The sequence below is a fragment of the Leuresthes tenuis genome, unplaced genomic scaffold (assembly GCF_036924035.1).
Source record: "Leuresthes tenuis unplaced genomic scaffold, fLeuTen1.0.hap1 SCAF_14, whole genome shotgun sequence".
NCBI lineage: Eukaryota > Metazoa > Chordata > Actinopteri > Atheriniformes > Atherinopsidae > Leuresthes > Leuresthes tenuis.
In genome coordinates, this window is record NW_027325368.1 from 6,482,335 (window position 1) to 6,510,331 (window position 27,997).

The following is a 27,997-nucleotide window of genomic DNA, read 5'->3' on the forward strand; positions in this document are numbered from 1 at the left end:
TTTTAGTGTTTTAACTTTGGATAAATACGACTGTGGAGAAAGTGCCTTTTACATAGATTGTATATAAAAGATGTCACCTCCTGGTTTATCTACCGTTTCTGCTTTGATTGCATGGATATTTTTCTCTTTTTATTGAGACCTCGGCATTCAAATTTGTGTCACTGATTTTAATTTGTTACTTATAAAAGAGACTAAATGTTGTTTATTCCTCTTGTTGAGCAGAGATAATAGAGGAGTAGTTTGAGTATGTCCTGCTGCGATCCACAGCTGGATCATCAAACTCCGCCCATATCCACTTTTACTGGTTAGGTTTGGAGTCGATGGGCGTGGCTTCTAAGTTAACTCAGTGAACTACTTGGATGTGGGTGGAGGTGGATGGTCCAGCTCCACCTTTCCAAAGGTCGTAGTGATGGGCTCCTTTAATTGTTGGCGTCACTTGGTTTACTTCCTCCTTGAACCGGGATGTCGAGGCTTTAATGTGTTGGTTTGGTGGTATAATTGACTTGTATATCTGGCAACATTCGAGCACACATGCTCAAAATATAGCATTCATGGTCTGAATTGGATTTTAAAACAAACTGATTTGCTCAGAGTAACGGCTAAAAGGTCTGGAAATTTCTATGTAGAAACCTGCTCATTTGGTAGGAAGACTAATGACAAGCTTGGAGTCTGACAAGATGGATTCTTTTACGATTATGATTCAGCAAATTTAGCAAAAAGCCTCAGAGGGTTGCAATCTGCTCAAGCTGCAACACAAAATCTGAGGGTTTAAACTCTTAATTGGTTTTGGTTTAATGTTCCTGCCTGCTTGAGAAGTAGAGAAACGGAGCCTTAAGTAAAGTATTACACTGTTGATTGTGGATAAAAATCAGTCCACCACCAGCAACAACAAACAAAGCACACATTTGAAGCATGCCGTCTGTCTACCATCATCATTTTGGGGTCCGGCTGCCCTCTTGACATGTTGAGTCACGCTGGCCTGGTTTAAGAAACTTTCACGGATGATCCAACGCCTCCCTCAAAAATCCGAGCCTCGTCTGAACTGTTTTGTAATGCAGATTCTCGTGTGGATATGCTCCGGTTAGAGTTAGGAATTCAGTTGGAACATCAGCTACATTTGAATGTAGACGGCGTTTCCCACCTCCTGATGAGGCGCACAGTTAAAATGAAACTCAACTTCCTTCTGGAGGAGCTGAGCAGAAGCCAGAACACATTGGACGCAATCAAGGCCTCACCTCGATTCTGTGTGGGAGAAGTAATTTGACGTTTCAATCTTTTTCCTCCTGACTGTGCCACCCTGCTGCTCACTGTGTTCATTGTCCCGCCTTCCTCCCCTCTCGACCCCCCCCAAACCCTGATAAGTGAACACAACCTCCGTCTCCCAGTCAGCAGCTCAGTCACCGACTTCAAAGCCGCGATATGAATAATCAAACAGTTATTTTTAGCTTTTCCTCTTCATGTTACTGTCCTGACTTCATGATCTTCTCCTCACTCCCTCCATCCTTCTCTCCGTCTCTCTTCCAAACTCTTCCTCCTCTCAATCTCTGCAGATCGCTGACTTGTACAAGAAGCAGCAACAGATCCAGAATCAGGGGGATAAAGCTGACCCAGAGGACTACTACTGATCGTCTGCACCAGGGAATAATGAATAGTGGAAGTTTCAGTGTAATTGTAAATATCTTCTCCTTTTTGTATTGTTGAATGAAAATAAAGGCTCTTGCCGCTTTTAAGCATCCTGTAATTTGATATTGATTTATTGAAGCTGCTCCTTCTTTCATTATGATTTCCCTTTGAGAGCCAAAATTGCGTAAACATCTCCCTGTCTACGGTGCACATAAACTCCCTAATCCCACATCGACTCAGCAGTTACGGCCTACCTGCTGCTAATAAATCGCTATCAGAAATCCTCTGTGAGGAACCGCCCCGCTAAACATGCGGGTGGCATACCAACACTTTCAACTGGTCTGATTTCTGCTTGAATACTCCACAAGCAGCAGCAAAGTGCATTCAGCACTTTGCGTGTTTGTAGTAAGAGGACACGCCAAGGAGATTGCAGGCTCCCTGAAATGTTATTAGTGGTAGAAAAAGATGCAGAGCTGACAGTTGCTCAAACGTCAGGACAAAGGAGAGCACCCGCAGCTTGCATTAGATGATGGAAATCTACTAACTGTCCAGACTGGATCAATCAGGGATGTGTGGGAGGAGGAGGGGGAGGCAGGCTGAGAGCCAAGGACGGCGATTATGATGTGAAGAAGAGGTATGAGAGGAAGTGGGTGTGCTTGTGACAGATTACACCACTTTGTGATGTTTATGCTTTTATTTCTGTTGGGAGCACCTCAGAATGCCATTTAATGCCCAGGAAGGAGTCAATATGAAGGAAAGGTTTTGTTGACAGGGAGGTTTGTTTCACCCTGAGGTGAACATGACACAAGAAGAACAGCAAATAAACCGAGGAATGCTAATGAGTTTCAGTTTCAGAGTGAGATATCTCAACAGGTATCTGATGGACTGCTGTGTCAGCACAGAAGTTCATGTGTCCATAGGATGGTGGTCAGCCACTGAAATTACTGCTTTTGTTTAGAGGTCAAATATGGTTCATGTTGTGGTGTTCTCCTAAGGATGAATTCAAGCTAGCACATTAAGGAAAAACGAACTAATGGCAGCGCAGTCGGCCTCGGTTCCCCTTTGTTTAGTGGCAGCTGGCATGATGACCGTGAGGTGAAAAACGCAACATTTCTAATGACAAATCTGAAGTAGAACTAAAAGATTAATTTAGAAATCTAGATTTAGAAATTTAAAAATGACAACATTTCAGGAAATTCATTAAACCGAAAACATTTAACAAAATAGAACCACATTTTCTGGACCCACTTCATCCCATCGTAGCCACCGTCACTCATTCAGATTTAGAAACCCAAACTTGGGAGAGAGAAAAAGATCAGAAAGCTCCAAAATGATCCCAGAATCCCATCAAATAAACCGAAAATTTATAGTAAATGCAAAGAGAAATGTCACAAAATATTTCATCCCATGCTTTTTGTCTCTCGGGAATGAACATGAGGCTCATCTCCTCCGTCCTGCTTCTGAGCAGAACATTTGGGCTTTTTCTTGACACGCTAGTTTAAACGAGGCTGCAGTTCATGCAGTCATTAACTATAAGGTTGGTATAAGAATGATGGCTCCAAAGCAAGGAGCTTTAAATTTCATGTGTGCCTGTCACGTCGCCTCCTCTGCTCCCGCCTCTGGCTGGAGGCTCTAATACAGGAGCAGAGAAGTCGAAGATGCACTAATTGGAAAATGAGATAAGGGGATGGAAAAGCTGCCTCACATCTGCTCATGAGAGTCAAAGTGTTCACGTGTCCGCTTCAAAAAAAGAAAAAAGCCACTCTGCTCACGTGTGGCCTCACCTGCATGGCTCAGGCTGTAGATTTCATGTGGGTGGATGTGCACCAGGTGATCTAGTCTCTGTTACATCAGCAGGAAACGACACTGAACTCGGTGAGATGCAGGAAATTAATTGTAAGCTTTTGTTCTCTGGTGTAATGCCTGTGTTTATGGAGGCGTGCATCCTGTCTGCATCTGTACGCCGCCGGCTTGTCCTGAGGGTATTAAGATGTAGAATTCTGCACTGACTCACGCGGTATGTGGCATACTGTTGTCACTGTTCTCACATGCTGGGTGGTTTTTATTTCCTGTCCTCAAAAGCATCTGAGATTGCTATTTGTTATGGCTTCTCTGTATGCAAGCATTCACACTGCACGGCTGGTGGTTTGCCTATTATTTGTGTGTGTGGGCTGTGTCCTGTGTCTGCCGAAGGGGAGTTTGAGAAGGATGCCATCGGGGCTGAATAATCATGGAAATTCCAAATCCAGTTTTTTCCTAATTTCTTCTTATCCTTTGCTTTTTCTCGTACGTTCTGCGTGGTACTTTTGCTACATCTGATGCTCATCTTGCATCTCATTCTCACCTTTCATTTTTCTTTCTTTCTTTCAACAGAACTGAAGGCCCTGCTGGCTGTTGGTAAAATCTGAATTTCAAATGGAGCTCGTCAGCTGCGCTGTTGCTTTCGAACTTGGCTGAAACGGAACAGTGTGAGAGACGAGAGAAGCTTTGGTGAAATGTTGAGAAAGTAAATGTAATTAACTGGATTGGCTAATGAGTTGTGGCTGTGAGACGCTGTTGTGAGCAGCTGAACGTCGACTGCAGCTGGTCCTAAATTTGGGGACTGAGTGGAGAAGAAGAGTGGAAGTGTCCTCCAACGTTGCGTGTCTGCGTCTGTGAAATGAGTCTGTTTTTATCACCCTAGAGTAAAAGTGTGTGAGTTCGGTTCACTTCATGTGTTTATGTGTCACTGATGTTTACTGAGGGGGGGTAGCTGGCGCATCATCACACGCCTGCAGGGCACTGCAGCGCAGCAGCCTCCATCTCCTCCGAGGTCTCAGCCAGTGTTCAAACAGCTGTGCTGTTAGTTCACATCAAGTCACCCGTTCAGACTTGCACCTGCAGGGGGACGCTGCCACAAACCTGCCTGCCCAGTGCTCTCCGTTTTGTTGAGTTTGGGCTGAATCAGAGAATGCCCCTGAACTGATCTCAGCTCTGGTGTTGATGCGGATGAAAGGCGAGCTGAAGGTGGCTCCTGTGTGCTGAAACTGCCTCTTTAAAGTTTTAGGCAGTGTCCCCTAAAGCGGGGTTATGGATTATCTCCAGCTGCAAAGAAAAAAAAGAGGGCATCTATTTAAAAAAAGAAAAGCCAGGTTTCACCTTTCTCTGTCCTTTTTTGCGTCCCTCCCTCCTCCCCCACCCCATTCTCCCACATAAGCTATCTGTCTTCCTCACAATACCCCTTTCTCCACCCCGAGAACAATGCGTTTGTTCTCCTCCACCTCCTCCCCATCCCTCCATCCCTTCCTATCCCTCCATCCATTTGTTTGGTGCTCTCTGTGACATCTCTGCCATGCCAGGCCATGAGGGAAAGAGGGAGGGACAGGCCCTGCCATTGTCCCCGGCCGAGCCCACGGAATATCAATAGTGTTTTTCTTGAGCAGGAGCGCCGAGCGTTGGCCAGTAACCTTTCGGATTTGATGATGTCAGGCCCCCTCTTTTTTGGGCCCTTTATATGATTTCGCTCCTCCTGCAGTCTCCACCCTAACAGGGTATTAGGTCCTCCACAACAAGAGACAGTGCAGGATTGTGTGCGCTGTGTGACTCATCAGGACACTTCATCAGCTCAGCTTAACTAATAAGAGTTGTGTTTGACTTTGCCTGCAAGTGCTGCAAATGAATCCCCAATACATCATATGTAACTGTTCCGGCTGATGCTGAAAATGTATGTTGATTTGTTAGATTTAGGCACAAAAACATGCCCGAAGGAAAGAGAATTGAATTAAAATAATGGAGTTAAGGAGATACAGTCGTCATCCTCTGAGGATTTAATGACTCTTTAACAACATCACACTCTGTCATTCTTTGGTCCCAGTGGACGAAAGTCATTATTTCTGTATCTGCAGGGGATTTTTGTCACTTGAATGCATACATAAAGCGTTTGTGTTGCTGATACTGCCGTTGGTTGGAGGTCTCGAGCGTGGAAGAAACCAGAACAGTCACAGGTTGAGTGTCCCCATGTTCAGAAACAACCAGCGAGCAGCACGATGTCAGCGAGCTTGAGCTTGGACTCTAAAGTTCCCAACTTTCTTTTTGCCCCTGCAGCCCTGACACCATTCATTTCAACAGTTTGGTCATTAATCTGAGCTGCTGGACTGTTCATAAATCACTTGGAAATTTCCAGATGAACCATTTGTTCACTGCTTTCCATTAAAAAGCTCCTGATTAATTGTTTTTCCACATTAACGACTTGCTGGTATATACAGATCTGCTGAAACATTACGAGCATTGAAAGGTGAAAAAAGCCCCCTTACAGTCACACTTGGCAGCGATGGAGAGTACGGATTTCAGCGACTTTGACAAAGGCTGTGATTGTTGGACATTTGGGTCATAGCATCTGCACCGCTGCAGCTCTTGAGGGATGTTTCCGGTCTGCAGTCCTCAGGACCGACCAGCAGCGGTCCAATGAGTCAAAGTTCATACAGTTCATACGTGGAAGTGGCTAACTCATGTTGTAACACCACCTGGAGTGCTTTTGTTGTGTTATTTTTTAGAATTGTTAGCAGGTAAGCCTCGTGATCTTGATGCTGACACTTTCTTTTCAGAAGTCAAAGCTACCACACGATCCTCCAAATGCAAATGTGTCACTTTCAACATCTGATGTGCTTTTCTTTCTTGTTCTGTTTGTTTACCACGTTTGCAAATCATTATGGATGTGGAATTGTGAGTGAGAAAGCGGCAAACAACTTCTCACCATCTGTGGGAGCTGGGTGATAATGATTGAGAAGGCTCCGAGTCAGAAGGTGCCTGCTTTGGAGTGTGTTGAACAGAGCTCCGCTTTTGTTTTTTGCTTCATTCATAGATCCAAATGCGTTGCTCTCCTGTGTTAACCGCGTGCACCAGATGTTTGGGGGTTATTTTGTTGCACAGAACAGTCTTTGAACTTTCTGTGGAAACTTTGGAAAAGGGCAAGTGCTTTCAGAATTTGTTGCCAGGTGATTGATGGAATGAGCCGTCGATCACAGTCTGTCAGAGCATGTTTTAGTCAGCTAGATCAACAGAGTTGGTGAACTCAAATTCTTTCCAAGGACAGTCGGGAGAAGATTGACATCTACTTCCTCCAGGAAGGCCTTCAATGTCATGCTTTCCTTTTGATAAAGCAAGCCGCTGCCACAGACACGAGGCATTTTGAATGGAAACAGGATCTGTTGGGGTGAAACTACGACGTTGCACGTTTCAAACTGAACACCTTGACCTGATTCTCTTCTCAAAATTGATTTTTAGAAAATGTCTCCGTTTGGAACTTTCATTAGCAAAAAAGACTATTAAGCTGCAGAAAAAGCCCGGAGCAAGGCGAGACGGATTCTCTTCTTATCTTGATTAGATAACGAAGATGACAGCGGTGCTTGCAAACAGATGTTTTTGCACGTATTTTTCATTTACTCCCCTCTTATAATAATCAGCCGATAAGGCTCATCTCAAAATGACAAATATCCGGCCCAGTTAATCAGCCCATAGTAATTAAATCCAATTTTTCTGCCTTCCAACGGAACTACTGAAACTAAGGCCCAAATGTAATGTCCATCAGTAGAGATTGAATGTGACTTGACTAAGTGATCAGCAGATTCTGCTTCCAAACATAGAAGTATCAACCAAACATGGACCCTGTTGAAAATAATTTAATTTCTCTCTCATGTAAGACCCACTTTTGTTTTTGTATTCTTCCCCATGTTTCTCTTCTCGCCAGCAGCTACTTCTGTTCATTACAGCCATGCACAAAGTAGCCTGTATCGCTTCCTTCTGATGACATAAAGCACCCTAAGCTACTTGCTCCAAACCAGTCAATAAAAAACAGCCTTTTGCACATTATTAAAAGTTTGCTTCAATTTCACTTCACAACTGGGTGGAAAATGAGTGAAAAATGTACCTCTAAGCACCTGCAGAAATGACACTCTGGGCACATTTACCTCTAATTGAAACATATTGCTCTAAATACCTCGGATGATAAATGTATGTGTTCACATTCTTTAGATATTTTTGTCGTTCAGCTTGTCATTATTTTTCCGTCAGTGGGCCGTTAACCTGTGTCCAATCAGGAAACCTCGATGGCACCGCTGTATTTATGTTCAATGCTGGCTTCCCGCCTTGACTTTTGACAGTTTCCCGGCCAATTGCTTGCTATGGCTCATTTGCCTTGTTTGGTTATGGAAATGTCTCACTTGATTATTCAACCCCTGCAGCATAACCGTTGATCTAGTTGTAACCACTTTATGATGGGTTTGTGATGTCGGTGCTTGTTGTTCCCCTCTTCCCAGTGCTCCGCTTTGGCCCACACTGAGAGGCTCGTGCTTAAGGGGCTAAGATTGCAGTGCGCACTCCATTGGATCATTGTTGACGGTCATTAGTCTTATGACCTTTGTGTGAGGCAGCCTCTGTGTTGTGCATCTCCTCCGCCTCTCTTTGTCTTTCCCCATCCTAACTGGAGAGAAACCCTCAAGCCGCACTGTCTCAATAGCGCTCTCCATTCCTCTTCTTACCATCTGTCAGCCTGCCTTTTGATCAAGGCTGCACTCAGCTGTGTCAAACACACTCAACATTGCAGAAAAATTACACATGGATAGAGTTGACAAGATCCCCTCTAACATCCACAGCTTGGGCGTCTTTCCCAGACTCTGATTATCCCTGGTCTTGTAGAAGTGTGCTTGGTATGTTGCCTTTTTTCTTTTCATCCTTCAGCAAATAATTCTGTCAAAGAAAATTACAAAATTGCAAGAAAATATGCTGTGTAGATTTTAACGGGTGTCTAATGACATGCCCTGGACCCATGAAAACAATCTTGATTAGTTATGTAGTCAGACAGCTGAGGTGGTTTCATTCGCACTGTAGCACAAGCCTGAGGTTCTTTCCGTATTCAGTCATTTCTTATAACGACAGTTGATATGAAGTCTTGTCCACCTCAATATCACAAAAACGCTTCAGAGGACTTGCAAAAAAAATTCTAAATGCCTCTGCAGATCGAGTTTCCTCTTGCTGGTACCTTCCTCCTCTCTCCTCCACCTTCCCTCTCTGTATAATTTAGCAGCAGATGAGCTCTCACTCTTCTACATTAGTGTGCTACATCACTGCCAGCTAAAGGAACGGGGGCTTTCGCTCTATATGTGATACAGTTTCTCCCTGCCAAGCTCAGCCGCTGCCACCATCACTCGGTGCTGACGAGTTTGGGTCCTTGCCACATTCTGCACCTGCCAGACTCATAAAGAATCCCCCTGTTCCTCCAGGGCCTGAAGGCAGGATCTGCCACAACTGTTAAGGATGTCGCGATTTAGAAATTCTAGCCAAAGCTTAAACACTTCATGGCGCCTACAACTTGGCAGATGGTCGGTTTTGTTCAGCTGATCCATCATCAGGGTATTTGAGGTGTTCAGATGAATGAGCATTTGTGATTTGTCACAAGTGGCAACCAAACACAAAAAAAGAACAATATCGTGGTCTCAAATGTGAGAAAATTGGGGTTGTTGCTTAATGATTTGCTGCTGCCTTGGCAAAGAGATCCTTGATTTTTAGCTCTGAAAACTCGCGGCTTAATAAAATAAAGTGAAGTGGTTGAAGTGGGCCTCCCTGTTAAGTGCATCCTCTTTTCTCTCTCATCATATATGCACTCCTGAGAGAGGAAGGAGTCCTATCATGACATGAGTGTGTCCAGCTTGTGTGTTTATAGAAGCTAGAGGAGAACTTCAGGCTGTTAATCTGCATGTATTCACTATTTCTAATCCAGCGGCTAAATTAATGCAAATTTATGATGTGTGACATGATGATGGAATGAGGCCTCCAGAAATTAAGATTTTGCAGAAATTCCACTCCAGCATGTCTTCTCATTCACACTAATGTTTCTTATCAAATTTTCCTAATTTTGTCCCCCTGCTTGTGTCTGCTGCCTCCCTCTTAAGTCTGTGCAACTTGTCCTGTCCTCATATCAACCCATCTATATATAGCAGGTCTCTCCCCACTCTCTGTCTCTGTCTGTGTTCCTGGAAAAGTGAGGAGTGGGCGCTGCAGTCTCAATGCACGACTTTGTCTGAGCAGGAGGAGACAGCGAGGCTGGGAGAAAGAAAAAGAAGGGGAAGAAAGCGCCATTGACAGATAGGCAAACACGAGTCAGCCCCTATCCCCCCCTCGCCCCATTGTCTCTGAGTGCTAGACGTCAGCAAACGACAAGAATCCGAAGAGAGGGAGGACAGAGAGCAAAGACTTGAGCCTTTGTTTGGGCCGCTGGCCTCAGACCCGGTGAAAGTGCAAGCAGGGGAGAAAGAGGGGTGAGATATGGGGACGGAGGAGAGAGCACTGAGCTGACCTCGCTGCAGGATCTCCTTCAGCCCCACTGTAAACACAAGCCAGCCTCCCATCGTTCCCCATGAAATAATTACATGTGAGCAATGATAACACATGGAGCAAAACCAGATGGCCGTGATCACCTCTCACGCCCTCACCTGCACCTACACTCCAAGTGTTAATTAGCATTCCCTCTCAACTCTGCCACACGATGGCGAGGGTTTAATCTAACACATTGCATTCATCATGGTGTAATGCTGCGCAGAGTTTGCAAATTCGCCCCAAGTTGCCCATTGTTTACCCAATTAATTCAGCATCCACTGCACAGCGCAGGTGCTTCTTCCCTGACGTTTTACTCCCACTTCAAAAGTTAATGTGTGTTAATTTGTTTCACTGAGGGGAATGGAAAGATGGCAGGCAGTGGGGGGGGGCCAGAGGAGAGGTGTGAGGAGAGGAGGAATGGGCCGGGGCGGGCCTGGATGAGGGGTGTGGTTGGGTATAAACCAGTGGACAGTGGATTTTCTGTTGTTGTCCTGTTTTGAAGCCCTCTGTCCTGGGATCCTGCGTCCCTCCACTCTCCTTTTCTGTCTTTCTTTCTTCTCAGTCCACTCGCACTCCCTGCAGAGTGGGACTCTTCCTCAACAGAGTCCTGTGAGGTCTGCGGCATCAGTCTTTTGGGAGCTCCACAGAAGCCAGAAACCATGCTGACGTTTTTGGCGCTAGCGTCGGTTGTCCTCCTGGGAATAGGTAAAAAAAAAGAGAACATAAATCTTTACTCTGTTTGATTTTGTTTTGATGAGTTCTCAGAGAAGCCCGCACTGAATTTTCGGAATAATCTTTTCACTGATGTGGGGTTAAAGTTTAAATGAGGATTTAAGAAAGAGTTACTTTCCTCGTGATTGCTTACCTGAAAACTAATGAACCTGATGACAATAAAGAGGGTTAATAGCTTTGATACTGAATTAAAACATCTCTCTACACTGGATTAACACTAAAATCAAGCGTTTAATTGCTATCCTGGCATTTGCTTTATTGATTTACTGTAAAAGGCCAGTAATATACCCACAGAGGATACTGTTCATTGCACTGTCCGAAGCAGGGCTTTCAAAGCTTGAAAAGTTTAAAAGCGCACATAAGACCTTTAACCTGAGAGTTGGAAGAGATTTTGTTGTTTAGCAGACAGTTGTTGTTTTTTTTTTCAACTCCCTCTTGTCAGACTTTGGTTACTTTATTATTTTTTTTGTCAGAATTTTAATTAAAAATGTCAGGCGTGATTTCATTGACAAGCTGTGCGGGGGCTTGCTATCGCTGAAGGATGCTTGCAGCGAAAGCTGTGAACTCTACTCTGTGGGTGTTGAAAGAGGCAGAAAGCTCAACGTGACTGAAGGGCTTCGACGTCGATACACTGTAGCTGTGAGGATGCTGTGACCCGTGGTGGCCCATTCACATGTGAAAGCGAACAATACAAGCGCAATATTGTTGAATGACAGGGTTGTGCCCCTCCCTGGAGCTTTACTAGTCGTTTGAGATGCTGAGTGCATTTTCGGGGGAAGTAAAACATTGATTTTTGCAGCGAAAACCAAATGAATATTGATCATTAGATATCATTCAAGCATAAACAGTGCACATAATTAGGCCAGAATTATGCATATTTACGAAGAAATTATTCCCGTTTGACTTTTAGAGACTCACACCCACATTCCTGTAATAATCGAAGTAATTACTGAGTCCATAAGAGAATCAATGGCTAGTTTGACACCACTAAACGTACAGTTAGCCACTTTCCATCTTAATTCATATGTCAGTATTTGGGATTCACGTTATAGATTTCAAGGAGCTTTCTAATAAATGTTCACGTGAGCACTGCTGAGCGTCTTCTTTAATTGCAGTGGGGCTTGAAAAATATTTAGAAGTGTAGCAGTCTAAGGTTGAGGTTGATCGGAGGTGGCATTTTTTATGATGACTTATTAAGAAAGTTGTACTTGCACAGGTTTGTTTGTTATGATTAATTCAGTTTGTGTTGTGTAGTATATGAGCAATATTAAATTTAGAAAAGCGTTAGCTCCTTATTAAGGTTTCACACCTGATCTGTGTTCCTCAGTGCCTGAGCAGTCCCAGGCCATAGTGATTTACACCGGCTGGGAGCGCCACGCGCTGGTGGGCTCTGACATCCGGCTGTCCTGCTCCTTCTTCTCCTGGCGCTGGACCTCGGAGGATGTCACCTTCTCCTGGACGTACAGGCCCGATGGTTCCCGGGACAGCATCTCCGTAATGCTCGAATGCACACACACTCACACACACAAACCACACATGATCAAAAGCTATATTTCGATAAGTGTGCTGGCTGTTTGTTAAACTCAGTATCAGTTCTTAAAAGATCTCTTTAAATGCGTTGTTTAACATCATACAACACTGCTGTTTGATTGTTTTTCACCGTTCCCATCAGCATTGTTTTCAACTACAGCTGTTTCGGTAGTAAAGCTCTGATAAACCCAGTGTGCTCTGCATGCCCAGAATGAATAAAGACAGAAACCAGTTCTTGAAATAATGGAGGATTTATTAGCTTAACAACCCTCAGAGAGCCACATAAAGAGGGGCTGCTGCAGCAGAGGAGCATACCCTCCCGTTTTCTCCTTATTTGCGTGAATATGAATCTTGTGTTGTGTACTCCCACTTGAGGCTAATCTTCTATCATAATCAAGACAGAAATCTGGACATGCAAACAATGGCTGAGACTTCCATCAAAGAACTTTTTAGTTGTCACCATCTCCGCCACCACCAGACACAAACAGGGACAGACATTGAGTCTGTTTGTGAGGTTTGAGATGCTAAGTGGCACGATTTCTGAAGGGAGAGGCTCTTTAAACAAGCTGTTGAGATCTTGTTTTGCTTAGCTTTAATCTCAGAGGGTCTGCATTTTTAACATGCTTCATGATTTTGAGGCATACGGTTGAGGTGATTAATAAAGGGAAAAATGGTAAATCCGAAAGGAATGCAACAGCACTTCAGCTGCACATCAGCAACGTTATCATAGACAAATAACGCTCAGTTTTCTAAAACGTGTGTGTTAACAAGAAGAAACTTTCTGTCCTAATCTTCCCTCCTCCTGCGGCCTCGCCAGCTTCCTGCTCTTTAATTTCGCTCTCCCTGCCCTTATCGCCCAGCCATCTCTCTAATCTCTCTATCTCTCCATCCTGGCTGCGCCTCCCGCTGACCACCTCCCCTAAACTCCTCCTCCCCAGCCCTGCCGTCTTTGTCCCTTCCCTCCTCTCTCCCATTATGTCCTCCCCTGACTTCCTTCGCCTTCATCTGTCTCCTGCAGTGCCCTCACTTTGAAACTAGACTTGTCAGATTTTTTTCACTTATCTTCAGTCGCTCATTTCTTTCCCTGCCTGGACAGATTTACAGTTTCATACATCTATTGGTTTTCATGGTGCATTTGTCCTTTTAAAGTGTCGTATTTGATTTCTGACACGTTCATATCATATGAGAGATCCTCTGCAATGAATAGCAATCAAAGAACTCTGTGATTTATGTGCACTGAATCACTGAAGCCAGATTTGACCTTGTTGAGTTGAGGGCATCACCAGAGATATTCCTTTCTTTTTTCCTCATTATTTTATTTATTTATTTATCTTTACTTAAAGAGAAAGATCCGTTTCAAGATAGCCTCCTGCTAGAAAGACACAAATATCAGCAGTGTGGTCCTTTTTAACTGATTTAATATTTTAAATGTGAACATTAGATTATCACTACTAGTGCATCGGGGTGTATGCAGGATGTTAGCGCCGTAGCTGCTGGAGGTTGAGCTGATTTGAATTACTTTACATACAGCTTTGCATTCAGGGACATCAGATAAATCTGAATGTCTGTGAGATGATTAATGGGAGAGAAAGAAGAGGGAACAAACTGCTGAAACAACATTGTAAAATGCGACCCAGACTACTCCCTGATTCTCCTAAGGCATCAGAAAAACCAGAAGGTTTAAAATCACTAGTTTTAAAGAAGAAAAAAAAGAGCGCAGTGACACATCAGTCAAGTGCTTATAGAATACACTTAAAACTAAGTTGAAAACTTTCCTGCCATTATCATGAAAGCAGGCAGCAAAATAAACATGTGAATGGACGTAGAGGAAAGTCAAAGACCTGCAGGTAGTTCTCAGCAAGAGCTCTGATACGAAAATTTCACCATCACCTGAATGTAGCAGAGAAGAAAGAACAATTTATCCTCCTGAAATGTGGTGGAATCGAAGCATATAGTGGTATATAACACAAGTCCTCCAGTAAAGTGCCTCAAACTTGAACAAATCCACAGTACTTGAGTTACATACAACCCTTCCAAGCATCACCCTGATCGGACCCCTCTGTTCATTAAAGCTTCTCTCATAATCAGCATGCATAATTTAGTGGCCATCTTGTCACTGGCGTCGGATATTTTTCTCGTATTAGTTTGGTGTTTCCTGAGAAACTTGACATGCGGTATTTTTGCATCAGAAGTGAGTGGAGAATGAAAGGTTTTTAAAGTGTGTTTAACTGAAAAATACAGCTCCAATCAAATGCTAATGTTTAAACACATCAACAACACATCAGTGTGTGGGAACATAACTGCCTTGTTGATGTCATTCAGCATTTACAGCTTGCTTCAGGTGCCTCCAGATGGCCAGAAAATCGGTTATTGGAGGTTTAAATCAGCAGCTAATAGGATTAATTATGAATATGACCAGATTTTATGTTTCTTAGTGGACTGATTTCATTCAGAGCCAAACTACCGGTATGTACAAATGAGCTTGAAACATCATATCCTGATGAAGCAGTTTATGGACCAGACTTGACATGATAAGAGGATGATTTTAAAAAGCAGCAACATTTTTTTTTTTTAAAACATCCACAGGAAGCATTTCAATTACTTCTAAACATCCCTATAGTGGCATATTGCACACATTACAGCACAGTATACTCTTTGTTCTTCACAGATCTTCCACTACACCGGGGGCATGGCTTACCTCGACAACAAGGGCCCTTTCAGGGACAGGCTGGAGTTTGTGGGGAACCCAGCCCGCCGTGATGGCTCCATCCTGTTAAAAAACCTGGACTTCAGCGACAACGGCACCTTCACCTGCGACGCTAAAAACCCCCCAGACATAGTGGGGCGGCCCTCCAGCGTGCGCTTGCTGGTGTTTGAGAAAGGTGAGATGAGAAACCTGCAGGGGCTCTTCACCAAAGTCGGAACCTCTGTGTTTAAAGTCTGATGCCTGCTTTGTGTTTTGCACTCGGCTGCTCTGAGCCCGCATTAAATATTTCTTCCAGATCATAATGCAAAAAAGTTCTCGGTTGTTATGAATCCAAACTCTGGAATTGATCTAAATATTCACTGTGAATCGTAAAGTGAATATTTAAGTCGGACCAGTTGTCGCACTGCCTCATTTAGAATTCGAAGAACCTTCTTAAATGAAATCAATCGCAATTTTGTCTCAGTCTATTTCAGATTAAAATCACTACCTCGCTTTAACTTCCTCCCCCCCTGCGTCTCATCTTCTCCTGCCATGTCTCTCCTTTCCCATATTTTTTCCCCTGATCTCACTTTCCTTCTCTTAAGTTCCTTCTCCAACTGAAATGTGCTTGTTTCCTTCGTCTTTCCTTCAACCTTTTTCACTTCTTGCTTTTCTGTTTTACTTAATTTCTCTCCCTTTCCCTCTAGCTTTGCCCTTCATTCTCTCACCACCGTTAACGGTCTTTTCTCCTCTCTTTCCCCTCTACGGTTTCATTTCCTCTGCACCTTCCTCTTTCCTCTGAACACCCCCACCTCCACTTCTCATGCTTTCTACATCTTCCTTTTTATCCACAAATTCTCTCCATTGATCTTCTCCACCCTCTTACCCATCGTCTTCTTTCTCCCTTCTCCTCCACCTGCAGTGCCCATCCAGGCCGGTGTGATCACAGGAGCCATCATTGGGGTGGTGCTGGGCCTGCTGGTGCTCATTGTGGTCATCTACTACTTGATGAGGTTCCTGGTCGCACGCCGCGTCTTCAGCCTCAGCGTCAGGTCAGTGCCCGGCCTGTGGCCGGCGGCCCTCTGCCAGTGGGGTCTCTGCCAGGGACTGGAGCTGAGGCCGGAGCCCATCCCTGGCACCGACACCTGTGTGGCCAAGCTGGCATAGCTGCTGTGCCACGATTTGATTTGGTGAGGTCTGTGAGGTTTAAATACAAATTTAGTCGACTGGAAAGAGATAATGATCTCTCATTTAGATTGAATCTGGAGAAAGCACCTCATAAGTCCAAACAAGATGATTAAAAATGGCCAAGAGATGGTTTCTGAGTGGATAATCCACTCATCATCCTCAAGGTGATGGATCCATCATCTACTTCATACCTTTCCGATTTTAACACATCCAGCACCTGGGGGCTGGGTTTGAGACAGAGCCAGTAGATTAAGATGATGTTCTCTTTATGATAGCTGGCAGGCAATGCTGCCCTGTGACCACTGGAGGGAGAGATAGATTCGACATCCTGACATTGTCTTTCTTTTGTCCCCTCCAGCAAACATGGCAAGAAAAAGAAAGAGGGATCACAGCAGAGACAGGCAAGTTTCCTCCACACCCCCTCTGTCTCGTCCTCCTCTTCTTCTGCCTCCTTTTTACACACATGTCATCACACGCATCCATTCGACAACACCAAACGCAACAGATTTGTTCGCTGTCGCATTCAGGCATTAATGGTAAAATGACATCCTTTTGGAGAGATTACAACAGAATTCAACATTTGTTGTATTCGAGTATTTGGGCTCAGGAATCGTGTTGTCAGGTGGAGCATTCATCTCCTCTGTAGCACTGCAGCCCTAACAATAGCAAACATCCAATATGACAGTGCATAACGACACAGTTTCATAATCGCATTCCCCTAATGCTGGTCCAGGCAGCACCAGTATGCCCTCGCACTTAGCCGCTGACTCCTCCTCCCCTCGCGGCAACATTTCAGCAACAGAATAACATGCAATTCAAACTCTAATAACAGTGTTTAAGCTGTTAAAATTCTTGTGCTTCTCAGCATTTGGGGTGCTTTATAGCTGTCCCACCTCCTCCCTCTCGTGGCCCTCACCCCCTCCTCCGGCTCGCTCAGGGGGACCAAACAGTGCAGTGTGAGTAAACAGCTTCGGGGCAAAAATCAAACCAGCAGCTGTGAAATGGCCAAGGCTGGGTTACGGCACTGATGCCGTTGCTGTATTGAATGGGACTGTGATTTGCTCACAGTGGGGAAATGGACAGGAGCTACTGATTTTGCTCACTGGGAGTCAAATGAAAATCACTGGGCCTATTATGGTCTGGGCTGTTATCAGTGCTCTTACGCTGCTGCATGCCAGCGATTTGGCGTATTTTTTTTTCCTTCTGTTCCTCATGGGAGTGCGATAGCCTCAAGTGGTGGATTAATCAGACATTATTGTCGCTTGTATTCTTTTGTGAATACAAGCCACCAAGGCAAGTTTTGTTTGATTACTCTGGGGTAATGTGGGGGCTGGATTGTTGCAGGGGGTATATTGTAATCGACTGTAAGCCGCGCACGCTGATAATGAGAATAAAAAACAAGGAAGTCAAAAGATTTGAGTTTGAGGCACTTTCCTCAACCAAAACTCAGCTTTGAAAAGAGAGACACGTAAAATTATCTGAGGAGGGAAATCAAAGGTGCCACTGAGACAGCGAGTCATTGCGGCTCAGGTGGATGAGGCAGCTGTGGTGGCAGGTTTATGAGTGTGCGATTTTGCACCTGTGGCATAATCTGAGGGGCAACACCAGCGAGGGCCAACAATTTCTCCTGCCTCAAACAAGTGCACAAGTCACTTTCATCCCCCCGTGAGCCCCTCTTCCTCCCCCATCTTCTTCTTTCCTCTCCAGTGTCATATGATTGTCAGGTTATTCTTGAGCTGCAGTCAGTTGCTCTCAAGTGCCTGTGGCGTGTGACAGTGCATATATGAATAAATAACTCGCCGCCAAAAGGACACTGAAATATTTGACAACGCTGTCATTTACAGTTACTCTGCTGCAAGACTCTGCTCGGATGATAAATATAAAGCAAAAGCAGCTATTCCGTCTGAGCTTACGCTGCTTTATTTCTTATTTTTTTCCTTCTAAACTGATTCCTTTCTTGAAGCTACGCCCCCACACAGAGGAGCCTTGGGAGTTTATAAGCAGTGGTTTGATCAAATAGCCCTTATTAGGACGCTCTGCTGACACGACACAATTTTGTATCAGCCTCACCATCTTTGTTTCTCTCGCTTTGCTGGGTTTGCACTACAAAAAATCCAAAAAGGCTGTGGGTTAGGAAGCGAACGAGAGAGAGAGGAGCCCTGTGTTGTGTGCTGCTCCCCATTAGGTGGAGTTGTGGAAGAAAACTTTACCCCTGCAGCCACACACATAAGTTAGCTCTCACAGGAGTGAACGCATACACACACACACACACACACACACACACACACACACACACACACACACACACACACACATGGTCTGTACTGGAATGATAATTGAGTGCACTCTGTATCGATCTAAGCTCACAAACGCACACAACCCACCCATTCTTCTCTCCATCCCCCAATTGCCTCCCACTTCAGTTCACTCCCACCCGCGCCCTCTCTCTCATTCAGATTCCTTTTATCCGGTCCCCTGTCTCCCTCTCCTCAGTCGCATCCTCCTCCTCTTCCTCCTGTCCTTCCCCATCTCCTGCCTTTCCATGCCTTTGACTTCCTTGCTGACCATGAGAAGCATCCCTCTGTCTGTTGGTTAATTCCCCTTTTTCTCTTCACTATTTACTCCCTCCTTCATTCCGTTGATCTTCACCCCCATCACCACCCACGTCTTAGTCCCTCTCCAGTTCCCCTCCTCTTCCTCCCTCCTCAGGTCCTCTGGGTTCTGATCAGCTTGGGTTCCAGACAGAAAATCACTACCTCTCACTCTTCATCTACCTCTCAATCTCCCTCCTCATCTGTCACCTTCTCTTTTTAGTATGCAGCAGGGAACGAAACCACTTGCCCACCTATCTACCTCCTTGCCAATCCCCTCCCTTTTCTCCTCTGTACCCACGTTTCCTTTGAAGTGTGTGCAGCCCCTGTTATGAAGGTGGTTCTGCATTCTGCCTAAGCAGGCTGGGGCGTGTTTACGAAGCAGGCCTGTCGTTAGCGTGGGAGTCCTGCAAAACGCTGCAGCACAAACTTGAGCCTTTCATGGGATACATTATGGTAAACAATACAATGATGTATGAGAGAATGTAAGTATAATCGAAGATAATGACACCGGATGGCCTGCACAGCTTCCCCATCGAGGCGTCTGTTAGCTGCAGCACGTGTCTCATTTGCTTGGTGAGTGTGAGCTGCTTTTGCAGAGTGCATAATTAAAAATGATAAATTTCCTAATGCAATCAGAAGGGTATTATTAGTTGAAGCTTCAGTGAGTAGAAACAGCCTCTAGTGAGCTTTCCACTGTTGACTAACCTGATGTATCAGAGGCAAATTATTTCGGTCTCCCAACATAGATTCAGCATGCTTTGCTGTTCACGCTGCCTGTTCTGTATCATAGAGCATGAGCCTGTGGTTCAACCTGTGGAGGGGTGCTCTAAAAGCACAACATTGTAAAATCTTTACATATGAAGGAAGTTTCATTCAGCTCCACTGGAGCATTATTGTGCACTTGTGGTACTTTTCAATAGGTTAACTCACAGGTTAATGCACTGGAATACAGCTATTGTAAGGTTAAGTGTTGCCTTGACCTTATCTCCTCTCGGCCCCATCCTTCCTCATGGATTTGTTGTGCTCAAGCAAAGCATTGCTTGAGTTTTCTTCCATGTGGCTCCTCCTTTTATAGATTTCTTCCTATAGTTTTCAGACATTTCACATACATTGCACAGTTTACTGAGTGAGTGGGTGAATCACACAGTGTAAGCACAGGTTAAATTAATATTTGATGACAACACTGACATTTTGAAAAACAAACAATACAAAGATACTTAATTCTGTACCTGACCACAGCTCCAACTAAGTTCATATCAAATTATTTGTTTCTCTGTATTCTTGAGGTATTTAGAACCCAATCCAAAAAAGTTGAGACGATGTGTAAATTATAAAGAAAAACAGAATGCAATGATTTGTAAATCACAGAAATCAATATTTTATTCACAATAGAACAAAAATTTCAAATGTTGTAAATGTTACTATTTCATAAGAGATAAGAATTTGATGGCAGCAACACCGCTCTAAAAAGTTGGGAGAGGTCTGTGTTTACCTCTTCTCCCTCTTCTTTTAACAACAGTCTGTAAATATCTGGGAAGTGAGACCAGTTGCTGGACCTTTAGGATAGGAATGTCCCATTCTTATCTGATACAGGATCCTAGCTAAACAGTTCTGATTCTTCTTTGTTCTATTTTGTGTTTTATGATGAGTCCTGACTGCAGACAGGCTTGTCCAACAGCTTTGCCATGCAGTGTGCAGTTTAGCATTGTCTTACTGAAATATGGGCCTTCTGGAAGTGTTCCTGAGCCCATGCAGTGATTCCCTTTTTCAGGGAAGGCCCTTCACTAATGCACCTCCATACCATCAGAGATGCAGACTTTTGAACTGAGCTCTAATAACAAGCTGTGTGGTCCCTTTCCTCTTTAGTCCAGAAGTGTAGCGTCCATGATTTTCAGTCCATTTTGAAGAAGCTTTAGCCCCGTGAAGACGGCAGTGTTTCTGGATTATGTTCATAACTTCCTCTTTGCAAGACAGAACTTTAATCTGCATTTGTGGATGGCACAGTCAACTTTGTTCACAGACGATGATTTCTGGAAGTGTTCCTGAGCCCGTGCAGTGATTTACATGACAGAATCACATCTAATTTTAATGCAATACTGCCTAAGGGCCCAAAGATCATCGGTAGCAAATATTGATTTTTTTTTTGGCTGTCCATTTTGCTCAGAGATGTTTCCAGATTCTTTGAATCTTTTGTAGATATTATTTATTGTAGAAGAAGGAATATTCAATGTTTTTGCAATTTGATGTTAATCTGAAATTGCTCCACTATTTGTAGATGCATTTTTTACAACAGAGTTCAATTCAGTTGTATGTATATAGTGCAAATTCACAACAAAGGTCATTATGAGGCACGTTAAACAGTCCAATTCAATCCAATTAAAATCCAAGTAAGATTCTTGAACCTTTGCCAAATGTTTCTTTTTCGTACCGCTTAGTTTTTCAACCTTTTGTTGCAACTGTCCCAACTTTTCTGAGGCATGTTTTTGACATCAAATTCCAGATGAGCTAGTCGTCTTACTTTCAACATTTGATACATTTTCTATCTTTTATTGCAAATAGAATATTGGTTTATGAGATTTTATTTACTTTAAATAGAGTGTCTTCACTTTTTTTAGCTCAGTTATGTAATACACATTTTAATAATCAGAGCGTTTACATGCACATTAGCATCCTGGTTGTGAGTCTTATCCGGGATTTGATGATATTCCAGCTTTAATTGTATTTACATGGAAAATGAGAAATCTGATTATTCATTTTCTTCTACACACTCTCATGTGTGCACAGCTGCATTGTCATCATCAAAAATCAGTTTACCAATGTATCTTAGTTTCTATCAGGCTCCTCCACATATCATCTTATGTCTAGGGATGTGTGGTGATTCTCAAGTCATTAATTTACTCAGCCACTATGAAGTGCTTGCTATAGATGACACATGTATAAGGGGATGAGGATAGCCAGCTGCTGATGCATTTACTGGAATGCAGCAGTGTTTTATAATTATACACAGGAGGGTTACACAGCAAATCTGACGTGACGAACAGCACGGGTCGACTTTGGCTGAGAATATATTTTAACTGACTAAGATAGAGATCTTAAACATATCTTAGACAGAAATTTATGAGCACCGATTCGTGTTTTTGGTTTTCCTGTATCCATCTACACAAGCATGGACTGTAGCTGCCTGTAACTATATAAAAATCCTCAGTATATAAATTATGAATTAATATTACCCATGAAGAACAAATGAATATGTGAAAACAAAACAACTTCTTCTGGAGACATGGTGTTCCCATTGTTGTAGCTCTCGTTCAAATATAACAGTGCATCTCTTAACATATTTATTTGTTAGAATGAATAACTTAGATTTGAAACATGGTTCCTGTACATATTCTAAAATCCAGGCAGAGTAAGAGTCCCTTCACAGTTTGGACATCTTAGAAGTTATTGTGCTCAGACTTTCTCAACAAGAAAGAAAATCACAATATTGAGTTGTAAACATTAGCATGTTAGCATTAGCATACAGCATACACTTGTTAGCTGCTGGCTCCAGTTCACAATACATGATGGTTTATTTTGACAATGTACAGTCCAGCTCCTGAACACTGCTTATAGTGTCCCAGGTGATGGATTTGTTGTGCTATACACAGTGGATGAAAAGTTATGTTTAAAACTTCAAACAGCACTACAAAACTCCATAGTGGACAGTTCCAACACAACCCAGTTTACACAGAACCAATGTAGGACCTTACCCAAGCATTAAATGTACAACACAGCACCAAGACACTCAAAATATCCAGTTATGTACTGTAAAATAAAGATGCAAGGAAAATTTAAATGAGCATGTTTCAACAAATGTGGACAACCTGCTTATTAGCAGCCCAGTTTTGAGATAAAGTTCAAAACCAGGATACTAATGTGAATGTAAACACTCACTGTGTGTTATCCAGAGTGACTCTGTAAAGTTTGTAGTTGTAGTTTTAAAGCCTAAATAGTGTTTCAGACACCCAGTGTTCGTGGATTTATTGATTTTTAGGTTGTCCAGATGAAGATCTGCCTAAAATTGCCAACTCCAAAGACAACGCATGCTTTTTACTGCAGAGTAATGCTAATATTTAATAGTTTATGCAGGAAAAGAAGTTAAACAAAACTTCAACAACAGAAGCATTTATCTGAGTTTAAGCTTGAGGGCTTTATCATTGGTATGACATTGAATATGAGGTTAAAAGATAAGCTTTAAACCTCTTAAAAATAGTTATTGTTTGAAAAGTGTTGAATTTACAACAGTTCACTGAGATCAGAATTACACACTGAAACGGTCACTGAAATGGTATGCGAACAACTGCAAACCAAAAGCAACCAGTTTTCAGAGATTTGTAAACAGTTGCTTGCAAATTCACACACACTAAAGATTTTTCTTTTTTTCAATCAGATAAAGCAGATGGTTTGTCACACATTACCATCTGGGGTGTCTAAGATCTTTCAAACCGGGCAGGCAATTTTTAGAAAAATACTCAGATGATTGAATAAGTCATCTATCACAGTTTAACCTGAACAGAATTCAGCCAATCAGGTTAATGGGGAGGAGGGGGCATTGGGTAAATTAATCTTGCTGAAGTCATTGAGGAGAAAAAAAAGGAAAATGTATTTTAATGAAGCTGATGTAACTGGTTCAGCAGAAGAATCTAAAACAACCTCTTCTGGAGCTGCCATCTGACTGTTGTGGCACTTAAAACTCACCTGTTGGATGCTGATTGGTCAGAAACTTACTGCAGAAACAAACATTTACAAACATTCGTTCTATTGTGATTGCAATCTCGTGAATATCACAAGAATCCATCTGCCCTCTGAAGCAAATGTTTGATTTTATCCCTAAATTAGTTGAATTAAAACCCCAAACTTTGAATGGTGATGAGTGAAAACCCAGTCTGGCTTTATGTGTATGAGTGTGTGTTATTGATCAATTTCCACTCAGTTGTCACAGGTATATGGAGCCCTCCTGCCACTGTGTCCCATCCTAACGCATGGATACCTGTTTTGTCACCCCCTTACAGCTCTGGACACCGCCCCCCCTCACTTGCTATCCCCTCCCCTAAAAGGACTGTGTCTCTACCTCCTTATTCATCTCTTTCTCTCTGCATGTCTGACTCCCTCTTCTTCCTCTTCCTCCATCTAAATGTGTTTTCTCTCCTCTTCACACAGCTCCACCCATCCTGATAACTTCATTTCTCATCTTCTCACCTCTAACACACCAGTCCTCTCCTTCAGCCTCACCCTGTCTCTATCTCTTTCCCTCACGCTCCTTTCCTCCTGAAGTGACTCTCCTCCCCTGTTCTCCCCCTGACTCCCTCTCCCTCCTCCCCCCACAGGGCCCTGCGCCTCCCGCTGACCCCTCCAAGGTGAAGGCGGCTGCCTCGGAAAAGAAGAAGCAGGAGTCACGCAAGGATAAGAAATAGGATACGGGGAGGGGCTGGGGTGGGCTCGCCGGCAGGCTGCTCCAGCCCATGCGCCTGGCGGTGGCAGCGAAGGCCCAGCCCAAGCAACAGAAGCCGCTGCAGCAAACCATAGTCAAAAAGACAGCAAGGGTGGGGGGAGGTGGGGATGAGGGCTCAGGCCGGGTACTGATGACCATCGAGCTGGAGCTGACCCGCAAAAATGGGGAGGAGGGGTCCAGCGGTGAGGGAGGGACAGGGAGGTCTAAGCCGCTTGACCTCCTCTCCCGCCTCGCCAATCAACTTACCTTCAAATAACAGACCACCACAGGGGAAGGGAAGGGAGGACCGAGGATAAGAGAGTGGGAAGTCTACCAAGGAGACAGCAGGAGAGTTTAACCACAAACCTACTTCACACCCACCACAACGCCCAGCTGAATGCCTGAATAAATGAGTCAAATCATATCTGCTCCTGTCACAGACTGTAGACGCAGCCTCTGTATGCAGGCCGAGATCTAAGATGTCGAGATAATCTCTTACACCAGCCGGCACCCGACCACTTTTGTTAGGTCATAAGATATGCCATTTGAAGCAAAACCCTAAGACAGCTGGGTTTGATAACAAAATCTAAAAAGCTGCTCCCCGGGTTTTGCCTCTCTGGTTCCTTTCATTGTGATCCTATCCGCTGCGAAAGCCTTCTCCAAGTGCGTCCGATACGCATCACGTCTCCGTCTGAGGGGACAAGCCAATTTGCTTTTTTCAGAGGCCATGTGTCAAACTCCAGCTTTCTCTACTCGCACTGATTTTCATTCTTTTTTCCTCTCCCATTCCATTTCTTCCTCCCTTCACTGTGAATTTCCTGACTTTCTTGTTAATTCATATTACAGAGGTTATTTATATGCTAACTTCTCTGTCCTGTTTCTCTTCCTTTCTTACTTCCCTTCCCTCTTTTCTTCTTCCTGTAGATAAAGGTCTGACTTCTCCATGACTGCCTCCACTCCTCTAGTCTGCTCCCTCCTTTTCTGCCCAGCCTGATGCAACCCCCATTATTTCCCATTATCTCTACTCTTTCAAGGCAGCACTGGCTGTAAGAATAGAGCTACTATATCACTGGCAACAGTGTCAAATAATTTTTACAACGCCTCATAGGAGACCCCGTATGCACTCATTGGGCAAACTGTAAAAGTGTTTAAGGCCTAACTATGCACATAACTTCCTTAAGGAGTCCGAAAGACATCCTTGTGTGTTTAGCCTCCCTTGAATCTTCTGCCTTAATGTTTACGACTCAATCACACACGGTGAGCGGAGCTGTGAGTGCACACTGGACTTCAGATAGAGGAAAACAGAGAGGGAGAGGAGAGTGATAGTTAGAAAGAAATATGATTCCTGCTCTCAGCTGGCGTAGATAGAAGTTCAAGCCCTGGAGCTCGGAGGTGATTCAATCCTCTCGCATTTGAGCTAATGGAGGTTGTCGCCGTGTCCCTGCCCAGGCTAAAGGGGGCTATTTCTGGCCCTATAGAAGCGTTCGGGCTTACTGTAACAGCTGCACATTTTTCAGCTCAGAGGGGAGGGGGGAGGAAGAGAGAAGCCAGCACAGCGGGTGGCGGTGGGGGCACCTTTTCTGCTGTTTGTGCCTGAGTGCATGAGGCTGTCCGCTGTTGACTTGACGGCCGGCGACTGACGACCTGGAATGACGTCACGGCCTCTGAGGGCCGGCGGACGCTCTCAGGAGTCTGACAAAAGGGCTTACCAGGAAGAGGTGCAGCTTCTGAGTTATTTTGGGACCAGTTAATCCACTTGCGCGTTTTTTTCTAGCCAACACAAGGCTAATTATTTTAGCGTGTGCTGGTAACAAGATATCTCTCTCCACATCTCCGTCCCTGTCTCCTCCGCTGTCTTCACTCCTCTGTTATTTACTCTTCATCTCTGGCCCCATCTTGGGAATCATCTTCTCCCTCAAAACCCTGTTTCGTTCTCTCCGTCCTTACATCTTTGGCTTCCTTTATCTCTTCCTCTTCTTGCCTTCTATGAAGTCTGCACTACATTATTTCCCCACTGAAAAGGCCTATACACAATCCAATCCACTCTTTAAGCCTCTCTTATCTGACTGCCAGGCCTACAGCTCAATGCTCTGCTTCTCACTCGTCTGTCCGTCCTCGTCTTCACTCTTCTCTTTTTCAAACTCTGTGGCAGACATTTCTCTCCCCTCCCTCCGTTTTCACCAGTGATTGACATGAACCATCTCGTTTGCCCTTCAAATACCCCTGAGACACCTACTCTCACCAGCCCATCTTCCCTCCTTCTACGGCCCTTTACCTTCTTGTTTCTGCTGGTTCGATTGCCAAAACGCTCTCCATTGCCCCCTACTGGCAGGGGAAAGTCCGCACTGAAGACCCCAAACGGAAACTTATAATCTAGCTAGCTCTCTTCCGATTGCAAATACGATGCATGTTTTCTGTATATGTGTTTCAAGTTAAAGAGTTTTAAAAATGAGATTTGATACAAAGCAAAAAACAGCAGTATGTCACCCTAAGTAAAGCAAATAATGATCTTGGATTTATTTTTACACGTCTGCAAGTAAATATGTTTACCGAAGCAGGGGAGAAATGTAATTGTATTCTATGGAATATGCCATTATGTTTCTGACCTTGTGTGTTATGGAAGGTACTGTGTGGCTGTCTCTTGGGTGCGTTATATTCTGAAATGGAGGAAAATTGAGGTTGTCATGGAAAGAGAAGAGGGGGTGTGTGAGGGCTTGGTAAGCCTTAGATGCAGCACGATGTGGCTGGGGAGAAGAAAAAAACATGGGGGAAGGTGCTTGCTGTGGGAGAAATCTTTGGAGGAAGACTTATCTGGCGTGTTAAGCCCAGCCAAAAATCCATATGTATCACTACAGATAGCCTGCTCTTCCCCTGGAGCTTTCTTTTAAAGGTGCGCCTTCCTTAACCCTGAGCCAAAGATGGATTGCGATCTGCAAGCTTGATATGCACGGTGGATAGTGAAGACTTGAATGTTCCTTTAAAATTCATAACAAGACTTGAGGTGCTAAAATCTACATCTGTGTAACTGGACATCTGTTTCACTAGTCGCTGTTTAACTATCCAGCCAAATGGATACGTTGGAATGTTTTCTTCTTTTTCAGCAAAGCCACACAGACACCTGACATAATGCAAACAGCATTAAAATACCTTTAAAAATGTTTTTATTTGTTTGTATGATGAGCTGTATTAGTCCTAGTTGCACATTAACATTCCTTCATTTGAAATGACTGGAGCTTCTTACATTTTTTTACATTTTATTTTAATGCTTGTGATAATTCCAAAGCACTAACAACTATATTTGACTCTGTGTAATATGTTGTAAAGAGAACGTAAACAAAAATAAAAGCCGCCAGCGCAGCTGTTGTCACAGAAGGCAAAGTAAACCCAGCTGAAAATGCCTGCAGTTTCTTTCTTTCAGATCTGAGTCTTAAGCATCGTATAAATCTGTCACACATGTCTCTGCCAATTCATGCTGCCGTGTGAATTTCAGATGAAGAAAGTATACCGTTTGACTTGTGATGGCTGGCATGAGAAGAAAACTCCTCGTAGAAGGGACTTAGCCTCATTGCCTTTGCTTGAACAATAGGAACATTTTAAAAGATGGGATGTGGAAGGTTTTAAACGCTCAGCAGTCACAGCCAGCTGTTTTTCTTTTAAACACAAAAGGATATTTGGTTTTGGACTGAATTAAACATCCCCCTTGTCTTGCCCTTTGCTACTGAACTACCAAAAGATATTTGAATTGGGAATAGCGGTTTGGCAACCTCGTACAACCTTCTCACATTTTACACGGCGACAAAATGAGGTATAATTTTCATAAAGGCT

At 43.8% G+C, this 27,997-nt stretch overlaps 2 protein-coding genes across 3 annotated transcripts in view; both read left to right on the forward strand.

The window, feature by feature from the left end:
• lig1 (ligase I, DNA, ATP-dependent) overlaps window positions 1-1,741 on the forward strand; it is a 54,412-nt gene extending 52,671 nt beyond the window's left edge. The window contains exon 27 of the mRNA XM_072363663.1: window positions 1,551-1,741. Within this exon, the coding sequence (XP_072219764.1) occupies window positions 1,551-1,625 (75 nt within the window). The 3' untranslated portion in view covers window positions 1,626-1,741. The remainder of the gene's footprint in view (window positions 1-1,550) is intronic.
• Window positions 1,742-10,451: 8,710 nt separating this feature from the next.
• On the forward strand, window positions 10,452-27,559 carry mpz (myelin protein zero). 2 transcript variants are annotated; one of them, XM_072363869.1, is made up of 6 exons: window positions 10,452-10,677; window positions 12,032-12,198; window positions 14,903-15,116; window positions 15,843-15,972; window positions 16,467-16,509; window positions 24,069-27,559. In XM_072363869.1, the coding sequence occupies exons 1-6, from the start codon at window positions 10,632-10,634 to the stop codon at window positions 24,153-24,155; spliced, it is 687 nt and encodes a 228-aa protein (XP_072219970.1). In that variant the 5' UTR covers window positions 10,452-10,631; the 3' UTR covers window positions 24,156-27,559. The 2 variants fall into 2 exon arrangements, with proteins under 2 accessions (XP_072219970.1, XP_072219971.1); XM_072363870.1 differs by having other exon boundaries at window positions 25,097-27,559.
• The last annotated feature ends 438 nt before the right edge of the window (window positions 27,560-27,997 follow it).

Bases quoted from the DNA above. Each gene is read 5' to 3' on its own strand.
- mpz (XM_072363869.1), top strand. From the start codon at position 10,632: ATGCTGACGTTTTTGGCGCTAGCGTCGGTTGTCCTCCTGGGAATAG. The intron at 15,117-15,842 runs GTGAGATGAGAA...CTCCACCTGCAG, and splicing joins CTTGCTGGTGTTTGAGAAAG to TGCCCATCCAGGCCGGTGTG. The intron at 15,973-16,466 runs GTCAGTGCCCGG...TGTCCCCTCCAG, and splicing joins GTCTTCAGCCTCAGCGTCAG to CAAACATGGCAAGAAAAAGA.